The 21178-nt window shown below is 39.3% G+C and overlaps 1 protein-coding gene across 1 annotated transcript; it reads left to right on the top strand.

Moving 5' to 3' along the window:
• The first annotated feature begins 762 nt into the window (after positions 1-762).
• Positions 763-20589, top strand: LOC124155262 (chitin-binding lectin 1-like). Its single transcript, XM_046528981.1, has 6 exons — positions 763-1268; positions 2250-2333; positions 3396-3530; positions 12569-12958; positions 15386-15544; positions 20450-20589. The coding sequence occupies exons 1-6, from the start codon at positions 1265-1267 to the stop codon at positions 20587-20589; spliced, it is 912 nt and encodes a 303-aa protein (XP_046384937.1). The 5' UTR covers positions 763-1264.
• Positions 20590-21178: the final 589 nt, after the last annotated feature.

A 21178-nucleotide genomic window follows, 5' to 3' on the forward strand; every position in this document is an offset into this window, starting at 1 on the left:
TTTAAAATCATATGCCTGCACTTATTACGCGTGGCAGACGACGGTGTTTTTTTGTTTCACGTTATTATTTATTCTTTTTTGCATAGGCTTTGGTTGGAGTATTATGGTATTGTTTCATAGTGTTTCGGGCAAGAAATTAATCCAACGATTTGATCGGTGGGTTTCTCTCTTAAATAGGAAAATCCTCCAAAATCGTTGGCACATTAATGGCTGATTCCAGGTTTCGCTAGTTAGTGGGCCTTTCCGCTTCTATAGCGGTAAGGTGTTTTAACCCGTCCCTTCCCTTCCAACCCTTTCCCCACCCCAGACCCACCCGTTGTCGGGCTCCTATCGCGGCGGCGTCTCTTTCCTTTTTCCTTCCCATTTGCACTCCCCTCTCCGGGTGATCGGGTGTATCAGTTGAATTACTGGGTCCCGACCCCGGTGCGTTGTATCCTCAAAGGGCTCCCCTGGGCCTTCATTTCTTGCTTAGGACGAGTATCCAACGAAATGATCTTTGGATTTTTCTCCTAATTAAAAAATCTTCCAATTTCTTTGGTAAATCAAATAATGGTTTCGCTAGTAGAGGGCCTCGTTGTCCCCATGGTAACGCAGGTTTGTCCCTATCCCCTACCTAACACTCCTATCCTCTCCGCGGAGGCCTCGACGGGCTCCTATCGCGGCGGCGCGGCGCCCCCCTCCTTCTTTCCTTCGAACTCCGTCCCCTCCATGGGTGACTCGGTGAATCAGTTTTTTGCACTGGGTCCCGGCCCTGGTGTGTTGCATCCGTCAAAGGGCCCCTCCTTGGTCCCTCATGCGTTGCGTTGCTTCGGACGAGTGCTGAGATTAAGATATGGATTTCAGTTTAGAGCACAAACGGATATTGTGACTTTAACTTTTTCATATCAGTAGTCAATACTAATCACCTATGAATTGCGCGGACAGCATCAGCCAGCTGCAATCAACATTTGGAGTCATAATGCTTGATATCAATAGTCTTAGCCTTGCGTATCAAGATCATTCACGCATAACCGTTAGGTATGGGGTGACGAGGAAGTGTGTTAAATGAATTTAATTGCGGTCACGACTGATTTTTTAAATAGGCAACGTTGTGGTAATATTTTTCGGCGTATGCCTGCGTGGTTCTCGGATTTGTAAGATACATTTATTTCCTTAATTAGTTCATTTCTTTACTCGCGAGAATCGGTTGCTCAATCTAGTACTTTTATACCGTGACTTTGATGCGTGACTTCAGTGATCTTTTGTCAGCAGCTGAGGCTCGACAATGGGTGAGTTGGTATACAAGGAATGTCTGAGAAAATACGCAGTCACTCTAAGTTCTTGAGAAATAGACGGGGATACGTTAGCGCGTTGTTACCATCGTGTAAGGTGGACTATTGCTTACAGTATTTTGCGTGGAGTTAAGAACTCCTACCATGCCTTTCCCTGCCCTCATTTCGTAGTATCCGAGAATGGTCTTAAGCACGGAGAATTATAATGACATTGGTCGTTACTCGAGCTGAGGTCCCCAGATTATGCCCAGAATATTCTTGTCAATTTTATTACTTGTCATCTGTTTTGCGGAATCAATGGACAGGAAATTATTATTCGAATCCTCATGTAGGCGGATGCTTTTACCCTTGTGGATTCGAGCATTAATGCAGCTTAGGGGCAGGTTGTCTAAACAAAAATTATGAAAAAAAATTTCATTTCGAAGAAAAATGATATTAGTATGAGACATGGAACTAAAATAAAAATCATTATTTTTTTCAAGCAAATAATCATAGGTAGAAACTGATAAATTGCTACCATAATTTCCTTAAAATTTTGGTTTCATTAATCTTTTCTGAGCAAAAAAGTTACAACTTGAACGATCACAGCTAGATTTGCCCCCACCCGCCCCCCAGTTTAGATTCTGGGTACTGCCATGATGTGACGAGCAGGTTCCCAAGGGATTGGTAGTCAGAAAGATGATCAGTATTTCGTTAACATTGTGCTTGATAAATTTAGTTTATTTTTATGGTATTTTACCCTGTTTTTTTTACCTTTTCTTTTCTTTTTTTGTAAGTTTATTTGACAATAACACAGAATTTAAATAAGATATTGAAGACCCTTTTACTCTTACAAAATTTTGGTAATTCACAACGTGGCCATGAGGGGAATGACGTATTCTAAGCCTTTATGGTACAATAGGAGGATACAGTGAATAGCGAGAATCAAGTCAAATTTTGTGGTAAAATCTCTAACAATTGCATTATTATTTTTTTAAGGTTGCTCATGGTTTCCGTATCGTTATGCAGTTGTATCGACTGTGTTCTACTTCTGGGTCTTTCTCTCCAATGAGTGCAATGGAGGTAATTATATTTTCTCCCATTTCTTCATAATTTATCATTGATGCGTTTTGTTTGCTTTGAATTAGATATTTTTGAGATCTTATCATTTTCAAAGTGTCAGCTGAGAATCCGGAGAATGTTGCTACCTACAAACAGGAAAAATGATTTCTTTTCCGAAGTAAATTGATTATTTTTAGTATTGTATTTGGCGCAGTGTGTGATCAACAAACGTATAATGATTGCATGATAAATTGAGTCACAACCGACTGAATTTAGGGCTTAAGTATCAAAGTAAATTCTTTCCGGTCCCGATACCAAATTAAGTCATCTTTATATTCGACAAGTCAGAGGGTGACTTGGCAACTATCTCGAGGACCTCTAATGAAATGAAGTATCAACTTCTCATTTATTTTACTACAGAAACATTTTTGTGGATGATGGACCTGCTTCAGTGCCAAACTCGACATGAACAATTTTTCAATTTTTGATTGGGGAAAAACGCAAGCCTCTCATAAATATAAATTAATTATAAGAATTGCGCAGTTTTTGTATCTTTGAAGATCAAATCACGTTCAATATTAATTGTCCTCCTAAATTTACAACACCAATTATAATGCCTTCTACTGTAGGGAATATTCATCTCCTAAAAATCAGGCGAAAGCGATGATTCTATCTGAGAGATGATTGATTGTCTGCTATAAGAAATGGCTTCATAATTTCATTAAATTGATGTCTTAAAATTTTCATATATTCTCTTATTTATGCATTTATATTTATTTCTTGCAATGAGTTGAAGTGTTTGCTCCGTAAAATGTTTTAGGTGACCTTAAAATGCATTAATAATTCATGTTTGCAACCTCCATAACAATTAGGATTATATATTTGGTTTCTTAGTGTACGATATAGTTTTTAGTCCTAATATAATTTTTGTTTTTAACCTACGGCTATTATTATGCTAATTATAGAAATAAATTGCTCCCCTTATGATACGTAGCTGAATCCAGTGTAGAGCTGCTGCCATTAACCATGTTCTATCCAAGCAATCCATTTTGACCATGTATCTCTTTCTTATATTTTGATTAGCCGAAATTATGGAGAGCTGCCCTCCCTTGGAAGCACTTCGAAGATGCCAACTTGATTCCGACTGTTTGCAGGGAGGCAAATGTGCCGAGATGAATGGAACGCTCAGCGTCTGCCTCGCGTCACCACACCTTCGAGGTCAGTGTCCATACTCATGGTTGTATCTACCAGTCACCCATGCTTTCGCGATTATCCACGGGACCAGCAGCTCGATTCTGTAAATGTGATATGGCCGTCACAAGCGGATTTCGTCAATGAATTCACGGCTTTCACGCTGGAGCGATTCTGAAACTTTCTAGTGACGTCACTCTCACAGCCGCGTCCGTGAAAGTATTCACGCCCAAGAGGGCCCGTGGTAGCTTCGTCGCGGCAATGCGCTCTAATTTTTAATTATGAATTTACGCTGTGATTGATAATTAATAGCACATTATTCATTAATTACGATGGTGGCTATTTTATATTGTCACTTCCCATAAATAATATGTATTAAAAACAATTAAAAGAAATGCGTGAAGTTAAATTTACAACCGCGTACTATTTTAATTGATTGGCCTTTATTGCGATTGAAGTTGGTGAGAAGTTAAACTTTGCGCTGAGGGTTTGACAATTATCTTATATTTGTGCATCTGCTAGAATGTACAAGTCAAACACTCACAACTTAATGTTCATAATAATTTGGAGTAGAACCAATGGTAAAAGTATTGTACGGTATTGAATGTTAACAGATTTATTTAATATTTGTTTCGTAAGTTCAAGCCTTCGATTTGTTTTTATTAATGAGAATGGAAGCTCTTTACATAGCTCCGCTACTGTTGCATGAGCATCAATGTCGACCGAGGCAATAGATGCACATACTTCAGCGGCAGATACGCGATATCAACAATCCCTTCGAGATGCGGGAAGAGGATTGAAGAGGTTTGTCCCGCGTATCTCGAGGATTTGCGATGGATATTGTCACTGAGCTCACACCACTATTAATTCGTAGACGTTTATGTGGCTTGCCGGGGCATGATTTAGTACGTTAAGGTAAAAATTAATCATCCATTTCATCTCTTACATGCATTATTGCTGCCGACGTTCAGTAACACGACCAACATGATTCTTTTTTCTGTTGACATAATAGGCTCAAACGCAAACGAGAATGAACCATTATTAAATAATAAAATAACACTTGTTCTCATTTCGCGTAAGCATTTGCTCCATATTATGAGAAAATTTGTGCTAATTGTGCAATTACGAGCCTGCTACGTGATAATTGGCTTTGATACGCAGCACTTGGCCACATATAAATGAGGTAATATACAGATGATAGCTATAAACTAATTAAGCAACCGTAACTTATCAATAATAGGTACTTTTAAAAGAAAAGACCTCACTCAAAATCGAGTAAGGAAGTATTATTTACTTTGGGAGTGATTATTCCACGGTATATGTTTCTCTATGGTAACTGAAGCTGCAGTTGGCCGCTGAAGTAAGTTTGTGTCGGAGATTCTGATTCGTTCCTCGCATCCGCACAGCTACCAACATAAGATACTGAAGTGATCGTTCGCAATCCGTCAAACATCTCACGACACAGGCTTGCAGGATCGCTTGAACGTCTTTCACGGCGAGGGGCGTGTGAACTCCACTGTGGTTCGAAGCACGCGAAGCACAGATATCACATTTACAGAATCGAGCTGCTGGAGTGGTTTGTAAGAATTTTTCTGGAAAAAAGTTAAAATATCTTTAGTATTTATTTCCTAAATCTCCAATTGCAGCGGAGTTAGATATTAATGTCGAGATATTATACGATTACTAATGTTTGATGATGCCGAAAATACTTTTACCGCCACTTTCGATCCACCTAGGGTGACGTACCGTGGTTTTTCGGAGTTAATGCACTTTCGACGTATTTGTCCCCCATGTCATGACTTTAGATCTCCGCTAAAATTTAAACTAATTATTGCGTAAGATTGCTATGCTGTGTGAGTTGCAGGCTTACGTCAACAGTGCACTTTAGCAATCCTCGATCCTCAGGTATCTCGATTTTGGAGATTTCCTTCATGTAATCATGTCATGTCATGAGTCGGAGAAAGTCATGTAATCGGAGCAATTTTTTTAATGACCTCAGTAATAGTTTTTAAGCCTCTAATATTATACAAATCGTACTTTATGATGTTTCTTCTGAACAAAAACATTTATTAAATTCATTTATTTTTATTAATTTCAGCTTTCTTAATTTTTTCTTCACGTAATAGGCCGCTCCATGCAAGGGCCGCGTTATGTGTAATTGGTCATGTGTAGAAATTATATATTTGGATTTTTCTTTCCTTTCGGAGCTATGTAGAGATTAGTATTCTTGAGATCACCCCGTGTCATGAAAGTTTCAATCACAATATGGGTTGTGGGCTTTATTATTGATATTTTATTGTCATTTTTATGTCTGAATATTTTGTGCGGCTTTGCTATTCAATGATGTTTTTTCCTATTCGTAAAAAACTGCCAGTCCATATATGCATAAAATGGTCTATGGAAGGCGACAGCTTGTGTCTTCCTTTGAGTTCTTGTTACCATCTTGTTACCATTTCCTATACCATCTATTGTCTATGTCTAATTAGTCTTGGTGTTCTTATTAAGGGTTTTCGAAGATTTCTATTTTCTCCCACTCTTCTGACAATCCTCCGCATTCAGATCCTGAACATCACTTAGGCGATGTCTCCTTGTGAGTACTTCCTCATTACCTATTCGGTCCATCAATTTTATCTTCATCATTATTCGGTAGCACCGCAGTTGGAGTGCTCCCACTCTTGAATTCTCTGCACCTGTCAATGTCCAAGCCTCGCTGCCATAGCTACCATGCTCCATATGAAGATGAGTTCCATCATTTAATGAATTGCTTCCTTATATAAATTATTTTCTGTGTCTACTGCATTTTACTTACAATCGCGAGGGTTAACATTTAAAAATTATAAGTTTGATGGATAACATCGTTAAGAACACATGTACCTATTTGGTTAATAACCCTAATTATAGCTTGTTTAAAGTATACCGGGACTAGCCGCGGTGTTACCTTTTACGGGAGTCACCCGCAATGGGGTCCGGTAGTGTCCGCAAATATCCACAGGAAAGAATGACGCCTCGGTAGCTCGGACGGAGTAGACGTGTTTCGGAGCTATCTGTGAGTCAGCGACCGAGGTTTTTTTTCCCGGCGATCGAGCCCTTGATCGCCGGGAACGTGGTTTTTGCGTTCCCGGTGGAGTGCTTTGCCTTTCGGTTGAAGGCAAAAGCTTTGTTTTTTGTGGGTTTGCACCCCTGTACCAGGGGTGTGCGGACAGTGTTTCGTGTCGGTGTACGCAGAGCGAGCCGTCACAATGCCAGTTGAGAAGAAGAACACTCTCCGTGTCAACATAGAGAGTGTGAGTGAGGCGCCATCAGTCCTTGAGGTCCACCAACTGCTCGGTGGAGACCTCGGGCTGAAGACAGAGGAAATATACGGAATCAGGCTGGGTCCGGCAAGGAAGTCGATCTTCGTCAAAGTCAAGCAAGAGACTACCTTCGAAAGGATTATGGTGAAAGCGGGTGAAAAATTCCAGTTCCCGACCAAGGGCCCCCAAAGGTTCTCTTGGTGGTGCGAGTCTATTTCCGAGAGATATACGTACGTAAAAGTGTGTCAACTACCCTTCGAGGTGTCACGTGAGCAAGTGGAAGCTGCATTGTCCAAATATGGAAAAATATTCGCGTATGTGGAAAATAGGTGGGCCGGCGATGGGTTACACCAGGGCACTTTGACGGGCACTAGGACCGTTAAGATGTCCCTCACTGAAAATATACCAAGTGTCATTAGTATTGAAGGTGAACGCGCTGTCATTCATTACGACGGGCAAAAGTTGACGTGCTCAAGATGCGGGAGTGAAGATCATTTGAGGCTACAGTGCCCCAAAACGAAGGCGGGACCGTCATACGCTAATGCACTTAAAAATTCTGGGGGGGGGGGAGAAGATGAGAACGACGAGGAGAGGATGGACATCCCAGTAGAAGACGGGGGGGTAGTACAAGTGGCGGAGGAGACGCCCAAATCGGTTGAAAGTGGGGGCAATGTTTCGCAAAATAACGGCGAAAGTGCTGTGAGTCCAACAGAGGGGGTGGAAGTGAAGAAAAAGGAGAAAAAGAGAAATAGGCAACGTAAGAAAAATATATCCAACGGCATAAACAACGACAGCAATGTGCTTGTTTCCTCAACCGAGACGGACACGGAAGAAGCAGTAGTGTTGGAGAGAAATGTTGTAGTGAAGGGGGGAAAACCCGATAGTAAAATTGTGGAAATCATAAGTGAAGGGGAGGGAGGAAATGTTTTAATGAATGCCTCAGGCACTGTGGTTTCGACCGAAATCATGGATTTGAGGGAGGGAGGTTGTGATGACAATATGAAAGTGCTGGAAGAAGAAAAAACGTCCTCGGCCGTTGGGGGGGTGGGAGGGGAGGGAGTGTTTTCTTCCTTTCTTACACAACCAGGTCCAAGCAGGCTGTGGTCGCAGCGAGACGACGAGGAGATGGGCTCTAGTGATAACGCGGCCCTCACCCCCTCAGAGGATGACGAAACGAATAGAACTGCAGCCGCAGTCGCGAAAAAACTATTTGGGAAGGACCTCACACAGAAAAAGAAAAAGAAGTGGAATGACAGGCTTAGAAAACGAGGCATCAGAATCCAGGGTGGTGAGCACAAAAAGGAATAAAAAAAATCGTCCAATTAAAAAAAAATAAAAAATTATGGATAATAATTCCTCCAAAGTCTTTGTAAATCTAACGTTAATTAATTTAAATAGCTCTTGCTTTGCTTTGATTATAACTATGCATTTAAATTGTCAAATAACCCTTGCTTTGATAATCAGAGTTGTTTTATATGAACCATGCCGAGGACCAGACTTTACTTTTATTCCTTACTTTATAAATTTGAACATTTTTTCTCTTGAATATTTTTCTTTAAATACCGAAGCTGTCATGCAAACGGTTTCTATTTGTTTCCCCAACATTAGAAAGAACTTTTTTCAAATACAACAATGAGTACCTCTCCAAGTAAACGAGAGATAACGGTGGCGTCACTGAATGTGGCCAGTATTACGAATAACTTAAAAATCAATGTTATTAAGAATTTTATGTACAATGATCTAAAAGCAGACGTCATCTTCATCCAAGAATACAAAGAATCGACTGCTTGGCAGAGCAAACATTATTGTATATTTGGCAATACTGATGGCTCCTCTCTCGGGACAGCAATTTTAACTAAAAAGTCTTTAGAGGTAACGAATGTGCGTCGTCATGCCTCCGGGAGGATAACTGCACTGCAAATCGGGGACACGCACTTTATTAACGTATATGCCCCTGCAGGAGGTGGGATGTGGAAGGACATGCGAGAGTTCCTGGCAAGCGAAATTCTGCCTTACGCATGCCTTTTCAAGGACAAGGCTATAATGGGGGGAGATTTCAACGCTATATATAGGAGGGAGGACAGCTCGGCAAACAATACGCAAATACGATACCCAATAAACAAGACATTTAAAATTCTAGTCAGCAATATGGACGCAATAGACACCGGTAAAAATACAGCTCAAAACAGATTACAATTTACCAGAATAGGTACACACTCGAAAACCAGAATCGACTACATATTTATATCACAGAAACTAAAAAATGATTTAATTCAATATAGTACGACCCCTATTGCCATTTCAGATCACCACGCAATTCACATTAAAATTAAACTGGACCTTGTTACACAGAGGACATACAATAAGAAGGAACAAATTTGGCGCGTAAATACCAACTTACTAAAAGATGTAACATTCTGTAAAAAGGTTGAATATGAAATATTAAGGCTCTCAAACCACGCTCTTAGCGAAAAAGACATTTTAACCTGGTGGGAACAGATATTTAAAGCAGGTATTATAAAAAAACTTAAAAAACTAACTAGTGATTATTATAGAGAGAAAAATGAAGTAATAGCATTTTATAGAGAGGTGCTTCAACAGCTGATAGATTCAAATTGCAGGACACCCACTGTAAATTTCGAAATTAAAGAACTAAAAAAAGAAATTTACAGACGGGAGGTGGAAAAGCTTGCCCCGAGGGAATGGGAGAGAGGGTACGATACGAGTGAATCAGAAGCTCTGACTTTGGAACAAATACGGATATTAATCAAAAATGCGAGTGGAGGTGAAGTGGGAGGGCTAGTTGACTCCGAAAAGCGGCTCGAGGAGGCGACGAGCTTTTACAGTCGACTTTATAATCAGTACGGGGTATGGGAAGACGGAGATGGGCCGCCTATCCCCCCCCTCCCCAAGCTCAACCCCGAAAACACGAAGAGCTTCGAGGCAACGATCACAGTAAACGAAATAGACGATGTGAAGCTAAAGCTGAAAAAGGGAAAGGCTCCAGGGGAGGACGGTCTGCCTAATGAGTTCTATCTCACATTTTGGGAACAAATGAAACCTATTCTATGTGCAGTCTTTAACGCCATCTTAAAAAATGGGGAAATGTGTGAGCGGATGAAAAATGCATTAATCACACTGGTTCCCAAAAAGAGAAACGCGAAGCACCTTACTGAATTTCGGCCAATCTCTCTGTTAAATACAGACTATAAGATATTAGCCCATATTGTCGTCCAAAAAATGACCATGATAATGAATGGCGCAGGCCTAGAGAATCAGTTTGGAGTGGGAGAAGGGAAATCCTCAATTGACGCTTGTATTTTAATCCGGGACATTATTCTAAGTAGCATGCCAGAAGAGGAAAACTCACTATATATTTTAACTGTTGACCTAGAAAAGGCTTTTGACAACATCAGAACAGAATGGATTTTTAAGATTATGAGAGAAAAACATTTTCCAGAAGGAATTATAAGCATGATTAAAACGCTTTATCATGAGATTACATCTCAAATTAAAATAGGGAACAAATTATCCGATAATTTTATGATTAAAAACTCAGTCCGGCAGGGGTGTCCGTTGTCTATGTTGCTGTTTTCTTTGGCAATGGAGCCACTTATAATAGACTTGAAACACAGCATCGGAATCAGGAGGTGTGGAAAAAGTTACGCATCCTGTATATATGCCGATGATATCACTGTCTTTGTAAAAAATAATTTAGAACTAGACAGAATAAGTGGAATAATGGAAAAATACACCTCAATAGGCATGAGAATTAACATGTCCAAATCTGCTCTAATCCATGTTAAAGGGATAGAGTTTTCTGATACAAAAGGTTGGAACAAAGTCGATGGCCAAAATATATTAGGGCTATGGTGGGAGAAAGACCTTGCCGTCACCATTAATAAAAATTGGGACATGGCAACCGCAAAAATTCGGAAAACCATATTTGGCTATGCGGAATACAACACGCAGATTACATCAAAAATAAAACTACTCAACGAAGTTCTATTCCCAAACCTATGGTATGTGGCTCACGTCTGGCCAATGCCTGAAAGAGTAAACGCTAGCGTTATAAAGATGACGAACAAATTTATTTGGAGCGGCTTCCTTCAAAAAGTTGCAAGGAAAAGGCTATATGCGCCCCCAAAACTGGGTGGTCTAAATCTAATCAACACAGCAATAAAGGCACGGATAATAGCTATTAAAAATATCGCTAAGATCTTACACGCAGATGATAACGAAAGAAAACGTTTATTGGTTAACTCCATGGAAAAAACAAGGGGGCTGAGGTACTTTAAGAAAATCGTGTACGAAGCAAATAATTTCGGGGACAAATATGCATTTAACAATACTCTGCAGTCCACTAAACAAATATACGAGCGCGTGCTAAAGGAGGAGCTGGAAGCGACTCCTTACACAAGGTCAAGCAGAACCTGGGAAAATTACTCCAGGCTGGGAAGTGGTGCGAGGGAGGCGGGCATAATGTTCAGCATATGTTCGGACTGCCTGGTGACTAATGCCATGAGAAAGAGACTAGGTCTACGAGCAGAGGACGAGTGTCCGGATTGTGGGAGGCATGACGACATACCGCACACTGTTCTTGGTTGTCAAGAAAAGCACGATGTATTTTGGCAAACGTTGAAAAACATATATAAAGAATTCGATGCTTTCGGCACGGGAAGAATTAACGATGAGGATCTATTAAAATTGAATTTCCAACTCTTCCCATGCACGAAGAAAAAGATTTTAACTGAACTTGTGGCTGCTTATGTTTTTAGCAAACACTATAGAGGAGACATCAGGTATAGTTTAATTGAAAAAGTGAGATTTCTAAACAAAACTGTAAATATTACAAAGGAACAGAAGGAGTGGTTGCAAAATGTTTTTTAATTAAAAAAAAAAGTAAGTGATCTCTGCTTTGGCTCATTTCTCTCTTTCTTTTTCTTATTATATAGTGCTGCCTATGTATATCTTCACTCTCTTTTTTATATAAATATTTATAAAAATGCATGTATAAAGGTGTGCCATATAACTATTCTAAATATTTGTATAACTGTAAGTGATTTTAAAGCATATTTAAAAAATATGTAAATATGTAAATTTTTATATATTGTACTGTGCCAAAGTAAGCAATAAATGCTTTTTAAACGTAAACGTAGCTTAACTGGCTACGGCACTCGGCCGGAAATCGGGGGATCCGGGTTCGAATCCCGGTCAAGGCGAATGAATTTTTCTCCGTGGATCTTTCGCACTAATTGTAGTTTCTTTATCAGTGAAATTCGTACGCTCTGCCCGTCAGCGACGACGGTAGCGACTTTCTTCTTAAAGCCATTTAAATGCAGGATGGATAACAGCACCTTTAGAAGTCAACTGTATAATCTTCTTTTGCTATATTAGAGGGCGGCGGATATGATTATCCTTATTTAATGCCTCTTCTATTTGTCTCCCTTGACGAACATTCCCCGTAGGTTTCCTCTTTGACCTTTCATGTCACCGTCCCTTGCACCTTCTCTGGTGCAACGTTTCACTCAGAATCCACCTCTATTTCCACTGTGAAAAGAAAAGACAATGCAACGTGTTTAAATTTCCCTCGGCCTTAGAACAGCCTATCATGCCACGGGGGTTATTTCGTATTTCCGAATTCGGATGACATCACTCATTTATCCGAATACGGGTACGATACCAAATATCGCCAAAATCACCTCACGTAATTAATGGACAATGGACCCCTAAAACATGGCGTTCGTTGCTCCCTCTCTCAATATCGCCTAGGAGCGGAAGGCGATCTCAACGGATCATCCCCGGAACAGGGGCGCTGCGTGCTGGACGAGGACTGCGGCCGCCCCTCGCGCCTCAAGTGCTGCCGCTTCCCACCGCACTCATCCGATGGCCTCTGCATAGACCTGCTATCCCATTTCGCCTCGCACCGCCACACCAAGCGCTGCGCCCCCAGGACCACCCCACGGCCCTTCTTCTTCCCAATGCATCTGATGCCGCCCTCCCTCCCCTACTTTCCTATGCCCCACGGACCCTACGTCGCACCTCCCCCCACCTTACCCTACGGCCCTCCCTCCTGGCCCTGGCACGGGCCCATCCTCCCTCGTCCCCCCCCCCGGCCCCGACCACGGTGGCCACCCCCTCCACCAACTCACCCACAAACTGGTAAGCAAATGACTACCTCCAGTTGTAAATCTATTGGGGGGGGGTATAACCCCCTCCACATTGGGGCAAAAGTCACACTGGATAAAATCGAAATTTTGGAGGTTGCCACTTTGTGCAAGAGTATTTCTGGTAAATATACCCACTATAACGAATTAAAACACAAATTAGCCCTAAACTTACGGCCTATTTTACATGCTTTTGGTATGTTAAAATCCAGTGACAGATCCAGAGAAGGGCTTAGCCCACCTCTTGGGTATCCAATTTACACTGGATGGAATGGTAAGATTTTGTTTGGACCCCCTCTTCTGCTGGGAGGTTATCCCCACTTAGCCCCCTTTTGTTCTTATCCTGGATCTTCCACTAACTACCTCCATAGTATATGAAGCAGATTTGGCTATTTTGGGCCACTGCATCTTAGGGGCAGCCTTTTAATCGAAACCGGGGCCAGATTTTCCTATTAGCTATCTAGGCATTAGCCCAGGGTATGAGGATGACATTAAAAAATTGTTAGCAAAATAAAAATTACACTATTATAGAAACAATGCCATGTTAAACACTGAATGGAAAACAAGGAGAAATAATATGCTTATGAAATTTAAACAAGCATAAAAATATATCAGTTATTATTAATATATTGGGCCAGTTTGTTTGTATATACATACTAGATTGCAGTGGCACAGCTAGGGGGTTTTGGGGGATAAACCCACCCCCCCCTAGAGCTGAGAGAAATTTTTAAGTTTAATCCATTTTACTTAATTGGATTAGTATTACTTATAGAATAGTGTTAGGATTAATCAAATATCCCTCAGAAATTAAAACTCGCCATTTTGAACCATTAATTTAAAAATTTTTCTGGAGGAGGGCTCCCACAACTCCTGCTTACCGTGGCGGGTATGCAATACCCACACACCCTTAAATATTAGTTGTGCATAAAACCCTCCTAGCCTTAATTCTCAGCTGTGCCCCTGTTAGATTGCACCAAAGTAAGTGAGAGATGAAAGGGCCTCATAATTGTAATAGCCCAGGGCCTTTTTTCAAATAAATATGGCCCTGATTTGAGCGAATCTCCTAGAACAGAATCCAATGGGGTTCTTCAATGAGTCTAAATGCATGGGAATTCCCTGAAGGGAGGGGAAAGATAAGTGACAGATATTCAAGGTTAATTTAATAAAAAAGCGCAAACACAGCAGTCTACTTTTCATGAGCTGTTGATGTCATATTAGCTTGGATTCCGAGAGAAGCATTTATTGAAGGAAGGAATCCCTCATGAGTATGTAAACTACAGCAAACCTAGTGCAGTGAAGAAGTAGAGGAGAAGCATTGGCCTATGTGGCAGGGGTCAATGATGCCACCAATTTACCTGCTGATGCATTTAGGCCATGAAAAAAAATCTTGTTACCTGAAAAAAATCTGTTTAACATGAAAAATGTTGCTGGATTTTGCCTGATACTTTTTTTAACTAATAGATACCAGAAAAGTTATATGTTTGAATTCTCAGATAGTGCTCTTTACCGCATTTACTGAGGGTGCTACCATTTGGAACAAAGCATCGGTTTGACTCCTTGGTTTTACCTCGGTGATGATAGGTGGTCACATCTGTGAGAATGTTTGTGAAAATGAGTTTGGTAATTTCGACCCTTATGGTTTGCCTCTCTTTATCTCTGATCTCTACTCTGGTGGATCGCTAAAAGCAGGGAGGGGGGCTTGGTCCAGTTAACGTTCGGTGAAATCATTTTTATAAATTAATTTAAACATTTAAAAATTGTAAAATATATGAGAAAGTATCACTGCATGCTATGGCCATAGTCATGGTCTATTGTTATCTTTATTTCCTCATTTGTAAGGGTACATTTGTAAGGATGCCGTCTCCTTGTGCTAAAATCACCCTCTGGTCTTTATGATAATGCACCTCTTTCTCCATTTTCTTATACCCAAAGCAGACATTCTATGTTACCATATCTACTGATGTCTGCCTGATAACAGGCATGAACATCCACTTATTATTTCTTCTTTCTCCCTTCGATGCTTCAGCATTGTCGTTACCAGCCAAGTTGCTGGTTTGTAATTTGTAATTAATTCATACATGCTCAGAGACAATCCTTTGGATCTGTGGTTCATAATGGCTTAAAAAAATCAAATATTTCCAAGGTACAGTTTTTAACACTATGAACAACCCCCAGTATGGAGGTCCTGAGTTTTTACTCTTGGTTTCCCCTCCTCTGGTCTTCAATGATTTGATACCTAAATGAAAATATGCAGTGCTCATTTTGCTCTTCCCTGGTCATTTTATTTCCCATCACCACCAACATCTATAGAGCATGCCCTTAATCACCACCTGGTGAGCCATCCATTGGAGACTAGCAGCTCCGAATGGGTCGAGTGAAAGTAGTAGTGGTGAATAATAGCACTTTTTTCTCAATGTTACAGAGGTTGTGTGCCCACCCACCATTTCAGCAGCCTTCCGAAGGATTGAGTGCCAAGTTGACGCTCACTGCGGCACTGCAATAGATCACAAGTGCTGCCCCACAACGGCTGGGGGTACCATCTGCATCCCTCCAATCAGAGCACCCATCACACCAAACCAGTGTGAGTCTTGCTGTCAAGGAAAATTTCCTTTGAAATTGATTACATCAGCTAAATGTTTTACTGATGGATGCTCAATATTTTAAGGAAAAGCTATGCTCTAGCCAAGTGTTTCCCAAACTTTTTCGAGCCACCGCCCCCTTGGATCCGAAAACCTATTTTCAATGCCCCCCGAATCGGTATCTTTCAAATAATAATCAGAATCATATACTAATTAACCAAATGAGGAATGTTGTAATAATTAAATTTAAAATATGACTAATTAAGTATTTATTTAGAAACCAATGGATGTATAGTTTTGTTAATCATTTATGCAAATGATTTTATACACATTAAAAGGAACTTAACTGAGAATATACTTTTGACATAAAAATAAATAACTTTAAGAAAACTGTTTTAAAATTTGATATGCCATTTTTTTACTGAAATTAAGCAATTACATAGCATGAAAATTTTCAATTTATAGTAATGGAATGACGAATCATGTTTTGTTAAAATTATTTTAACAATTAAGTGACTTTTTATTATAGTTTTTCTTGGTCTAGAAGTCATTAAAGAAGATTCTATTGCTAAAATTAATTACATATTTCCATGAAATAAAATTTTAATGAGAAGGAATAGCTTGATGACATGATACAAATTTTCCAACTTTCGGTTTAATTTCACTTAGCAGAAGTCTTAAATCACCGCGTTTGCAAACCTTAAGTCTGTTTCTCTGCTTGGAATTAAGATGAGTGACTGCACTAAGACCACTTTCCACCAAATATGAAGTCGGAAATGGAAGAAGGAGTTTTTTAACCACCATCCATAATGCAGGATAACGATTGGAAATCTCCTTCTGTAGCCAAAACTCTTGATAATTTATCTTAAACTTTGGTTTCAATGCAATGTCATTTTGTAATAAAATTAATTCTTCCTCTAGTACCCCTACTTCATCAATATCTACAAACGGATTAATCACCAAGTCTGGAATTTCCCACAAAAGAAGATCCTCAAATCTTTGCGTCATATTTTTATATAAGGTAGCTAAATGGTCGTAAAAAACGCTTTAATCATCATCACATAAATCAGCTTGCTCTTCTAGCTCAAGCAGGGAAGGAAATTGATAAAGCTCGCGGCGACCTATGTTGTACTTAAATAAAATCAACGTGGAAATAAACGCAGTCACCATAGATTTTGCCTTTATAAGATTTGTGTTGTCTCTCTGCAAGTGTAAATTCATTTCATTAAACTTTCCTCAAAGTTCAGCCAAAAATGCAACGTCACTCCTAATCTCTAAGGTTGTTGCTGAGAAAAGCATCTTTCTCCTCAAAAAACTGCACGACAGTGTCAAAAAGTTTATAGAAGCGCCTTATACAATTGCCTTTTGACAGCCAACGAACTTTCGTATGTAGTAACAAACGTTTAAAATCTTCTTCGTTCTCATAACACAGCTCTCGAAAGAGTCGATCATTAAGAGCATAGCTTTGATTTTATTGACTGCTGTAATTACAATGTATAAGGACTTGTGAAGGCGATCACTCAGTTTTCAACTCTGGGCAGAACTAACAAAAAATCATCTATTTCTTTGCCTTTTGGTAGGCATCCTCTCAGAGTTCTGCTATTTAACCCTTGCATTATATTAGCTTTTACCGTTGTATCCCGAATATGCTCTATGAATGATGATCTCTTCGCTTAACCAACTCACCGTTCTGAGTAGTAGTTCTGAGCAAGTGCTTAAAGGTGCGCAAAATAAATACTTAAAAACTCTGCCTGTTTTTTTTTTACGAATGTTTCTACAATTCACTACTATTATTTTTAAGTTTCTCACCTCATTAAATACCTTTGTATCTGAGCCACTTACTATATGGCGCTTCGGTTTTTTAGGAGCTGGATTCCCTTTAAGTATTCCGTTATAATGGCTAATTAACGTTGAAGGCTCTCATATTTCATAATTATCTTCGTTGGCGGCTATATATTTTCCTAAGCTGATTAAGGCACTATTCCTTTTGTCGACGGTTTCGATTTCTTGAATTATTTACAATGCGTTCTTTTTATTCAAAGAATTATTGTGAATATTACCCATAGTATGAAACAGCTATGCTCCAAGGAAATGCACAATAGCAGAAAAATTGTGACTGGGTGACTTAGATTAGTAAACCGGGAATTTATTGAATTGATATCCAACCAGCAAAGGGGAAATTTAATCTTATATATACAAAGTATGATAGAAAAGGTCCTCATTTTGAATAATTTAGTACCATTTCATGAAAACGTAAACAATATACTGGCAGTTTTTATTTTTGTAATATATTTCGCCATCATAAAATAATACAAAATATTATATAATAGTACTATTACGATATCATCTGAAGGATGAAAAATCACTTACCATAACAGCCTCCCTAATATCGCTGGAACCGACTTTGGAAAATGATTATTCTGGTAAATATTTAGTGTAAAACTACCGAATCTAGATGACTTGATTCCTCTCCGCATTCACAACCGTTATATTCACACTGAACTTTACTGCCAAATTTCTCTATGTCGTGAAGTTGTACTAACGATAGACCAAATGAGACTAAACCCCTTCAAACGTTTCCCTTGTGCAAGAAAGGCTTGGAAATATTTTTCAACCGTTCTTACTAGAAAATTTTAGAAAACACGCGGTTCAAATTACTTCCATACGCGGGAAACAAAGTAAACTTTAGAAGCAAAGCTTGAAAACGAAGACAAAAGGAAGGTTACAGAACCTTTGCATTTGTCACATTGTCAGTACCCTTTGGCGCCCCCTGCCGGCCCCTTGGCACTTTTCGACCCCATAGACTACAGCAACGCCCCCCAGGGGGCGGTGGCGCCCACTTTGGGAACCACTGATCTAGCCAATGGTGAACCTCTATGGGGACATGTGCAAGTGCAGTTGGTGTATGAATATTCCACTGGGGAAAAATTATTTGCCTTGAACTAGGCCTGGCTCTCAGTTTTTGGTTGTAATGCTGACGAATGACTTTTTTCCTCATAGGGAATTTTTTAATTGCTAATGCCATCTGAAATAAGCTCAAAGTTGCATGTTCTTTCTGTTAGAGATACTTTTGATCAATAATGACGTCTGCAAAAAATTATATGTTGTGGATGAGTTTCATCATTCACCTGCTCTGTCATCAGGTTTGGTCTCCGATGAAATTTGAAACAACTCTACATCATGTGTGAGGCTGGAGATTTTGTATGAGGAGTGATTGGTATTTCTTTATGAGGTGATAAGGCCGCTATATTCTTGCCTATGCATTCCTGTAAGTTTCAGACCCATTGTTCATACATGAATACATCAAATAAAAGTGTAGCCCAACAAGCAATGGAGTAACACTATCAGTAATTTGTAATCATAACCAGTATTTTCATGATGGCATATTACCACCCCACTCTAAACCTATTACTCTGAGTAGCTGTGTAATTTTATTAAAATAAGACATTGAAATATTTCCACTGAGTTTATTACTACACAACGCGTTTCGTCATCACAAACGACATTATCAAGTGTGACAAGTCTTAAAAAGTTCCTCCTTATATGTATCTTGGTAAGGAGGAGGATGGGGTTTGGGTGACCAGAAGTGAGGATATTGAAGGCTGTGGGGGAGAAGGGTCGTTTTTAGGGTCTCGAAGAGAAGTAGGGTGGGGGAGGAAGGAAGAAAGGTCCTAGGATTGGTGAGGGTTAAACGCACACCTTAACTGTCTTCTTTCGCGTTGTGGTCGTCTGGATGGAGTCCTCGTCCAGATGATCTTCTTCTCCTGGGTAGTCGACCCAGTGTCCTTCTTCTATTGTTCTTCTATGGTGTGAAAGAGTTGTGTTGTTGGGTTGTGTAGAAAGGGTTTGTACGAAATTTAAAAAACCTTTGGATACTGACGAATTTTACTGAAAATGACCCTTCTCCCCCACAGCCTTCAATATCCTCACTTCTGGTCACCCAAATCACATCCTCCTCCTCACCCCCTCCCTTCAAGCACCAAGATACATATAAGGAGGAACTTTTTAAGACTTGTCACACTTGATAATGTCGTTTGTGATGACAAAACATGTTGTGTAGTAATAAACTCAGTGGAAATATTGCAATGTCTTATTTTAATAATATTAAGAACTTCCACCATATTGTGCCCAATATCATACAAGATAGCTGTGTAATATTAAATCATTCTAAGTCAGTGGGATAGTGTGGCTGCTGTTGTTGACAAAAATTTTTCTCAGTTTTTCAGTGATTAACCTTTAAAGGACAGCTTTAAGTCCCAGATGTATCACTGCATGGTTGGGCATTTAAATGGGCTAGGGTATAAAATATAAGCAGCTCAGCATTTAACTCTCGAGCGACGAAACGCGTTATAAGCCGATTTTAAATGAAGTGTGTCTCAGTGGTCCCTAAAGGGACATGCAAGGAGGATAAAGGTTAACATAATGCCTTAATTAATTTTGATTCTTGCATTTTACTTCCTTTATTTTAATCATGCTATCTATAGAGGCAAAAAATATGAATTACATACATGAATTTCTCATTCTATGTTCTTTATTTCATAAAATATTATCAGCTTTATAGAACCTGCAAATTAATCTTTAGCGGAATTGTCATTTTGAATTTTCATAGTTATTGTACATGGTGGTGACTTGATCAATGGTGAGTAACAGTGATGAAATTTTAATCACTTCAAATAAAAGAAAATGTTTTTTTTTTTTGAGATTATTTAGTTTTAATTACTTCGAAATTTCATTCCATTGTATTCGGAGTTTTTGCCTTTGAAAGTTCGAATTTACTGAGTTATCATCTGGTACCACTATTTAATAGAGAATTTTTAAAAAACTTAGACTTTACATGACAGTATCTTGTCTGTCCTCTCTGTGCATTTTATGCCTAATGACTGCATTCTCACTTTTTTCTCAATCAGATAAACCAGGGAACTGTCCTCGTAATGCTGGCCCCTGGGTGTGTAGCAATATGTGTTCTTTGGATAGAGACTGTCCTGGATCCAGGAAATGCTGTGCGGGTAGATGTCCTGGCTCCAAAATGTGCTTTGATCCAGTGTAATAATGAAATGTGGAATGGGAAGCCTTTATGATTATGGCACAATATATGTATATACATATATATATTTGATTTGAATACTATGATGAGCTTTAGAATGCTGCATACCTGTATAAAGGATGTTTTTGTAAAATAAACTTTGATAGTGCTGGAAGCAGTGATGGGAAGGGCATCCAAGCTGCAAAAATGAAAATAAAGTCATGAAACTGTAAATTTTTGAGTTGTGAGATAGAGCAATTTAAAAGGAGATTTTACAAAATGATAAATTTTATATATTTGCGGATATTTCATGGGGGAGAAAAGGTACATTCTCCTTACCAATGCAGATATCACCGGTCTTTTAGTTACAGTTCTGGCTGGTGTTATTTTTAACCCTTCTTTCCACATTGCTTCGATAGATATGTAGTTGTTATATCAAATACAGTTAGTGAAATGAGAGTTAATTTTAAAATGTGTAAGGTAGTTGATTTTTCAACCCATTAATTTGAAATAAATATTTGAAAGCTTGGCTGTTACATTGCTTTATTATTGAATGAAATGCAGAAGAGGTATACTGAGTGCTGAAGGCTGTTAATAAGATTATTAAAGGACA

The sequence above is a fragment of the Ischnura elegans genome, chromosome 3, assembly GCF_921293095.1.
Source record: "Ischnura elegans chromosome 3, ioIscEleg1.1, whole genome shotgun sequence".
Taxonomy (NCBI): Eukaryota; Metazoa; Arthropoda; class Insecta; order Odonata; family Coenagrionidae; genus Ischnura; species Ischnura elegans.

Excerpts from the sequence above, each read along its gene's own strand:
- LOC124155262 (XM_046528981.1), top strand. Across the intron at positions 3,531-12,568 it reads CGCGTCACCACACCTTCGAG|GAGCGGAAGGCGATCTCAAC; the intron begins GTCAGTGTCCAT and ends AATATCGCCTAG. Across the intron at positions 15,545-20,449 it reads ACCCATCACACCAAACCAGT|ATAAACCAGGGAACTGTCCT; the intron begins GTGAGTCTTGCT and ends TTTCTCAATCAG.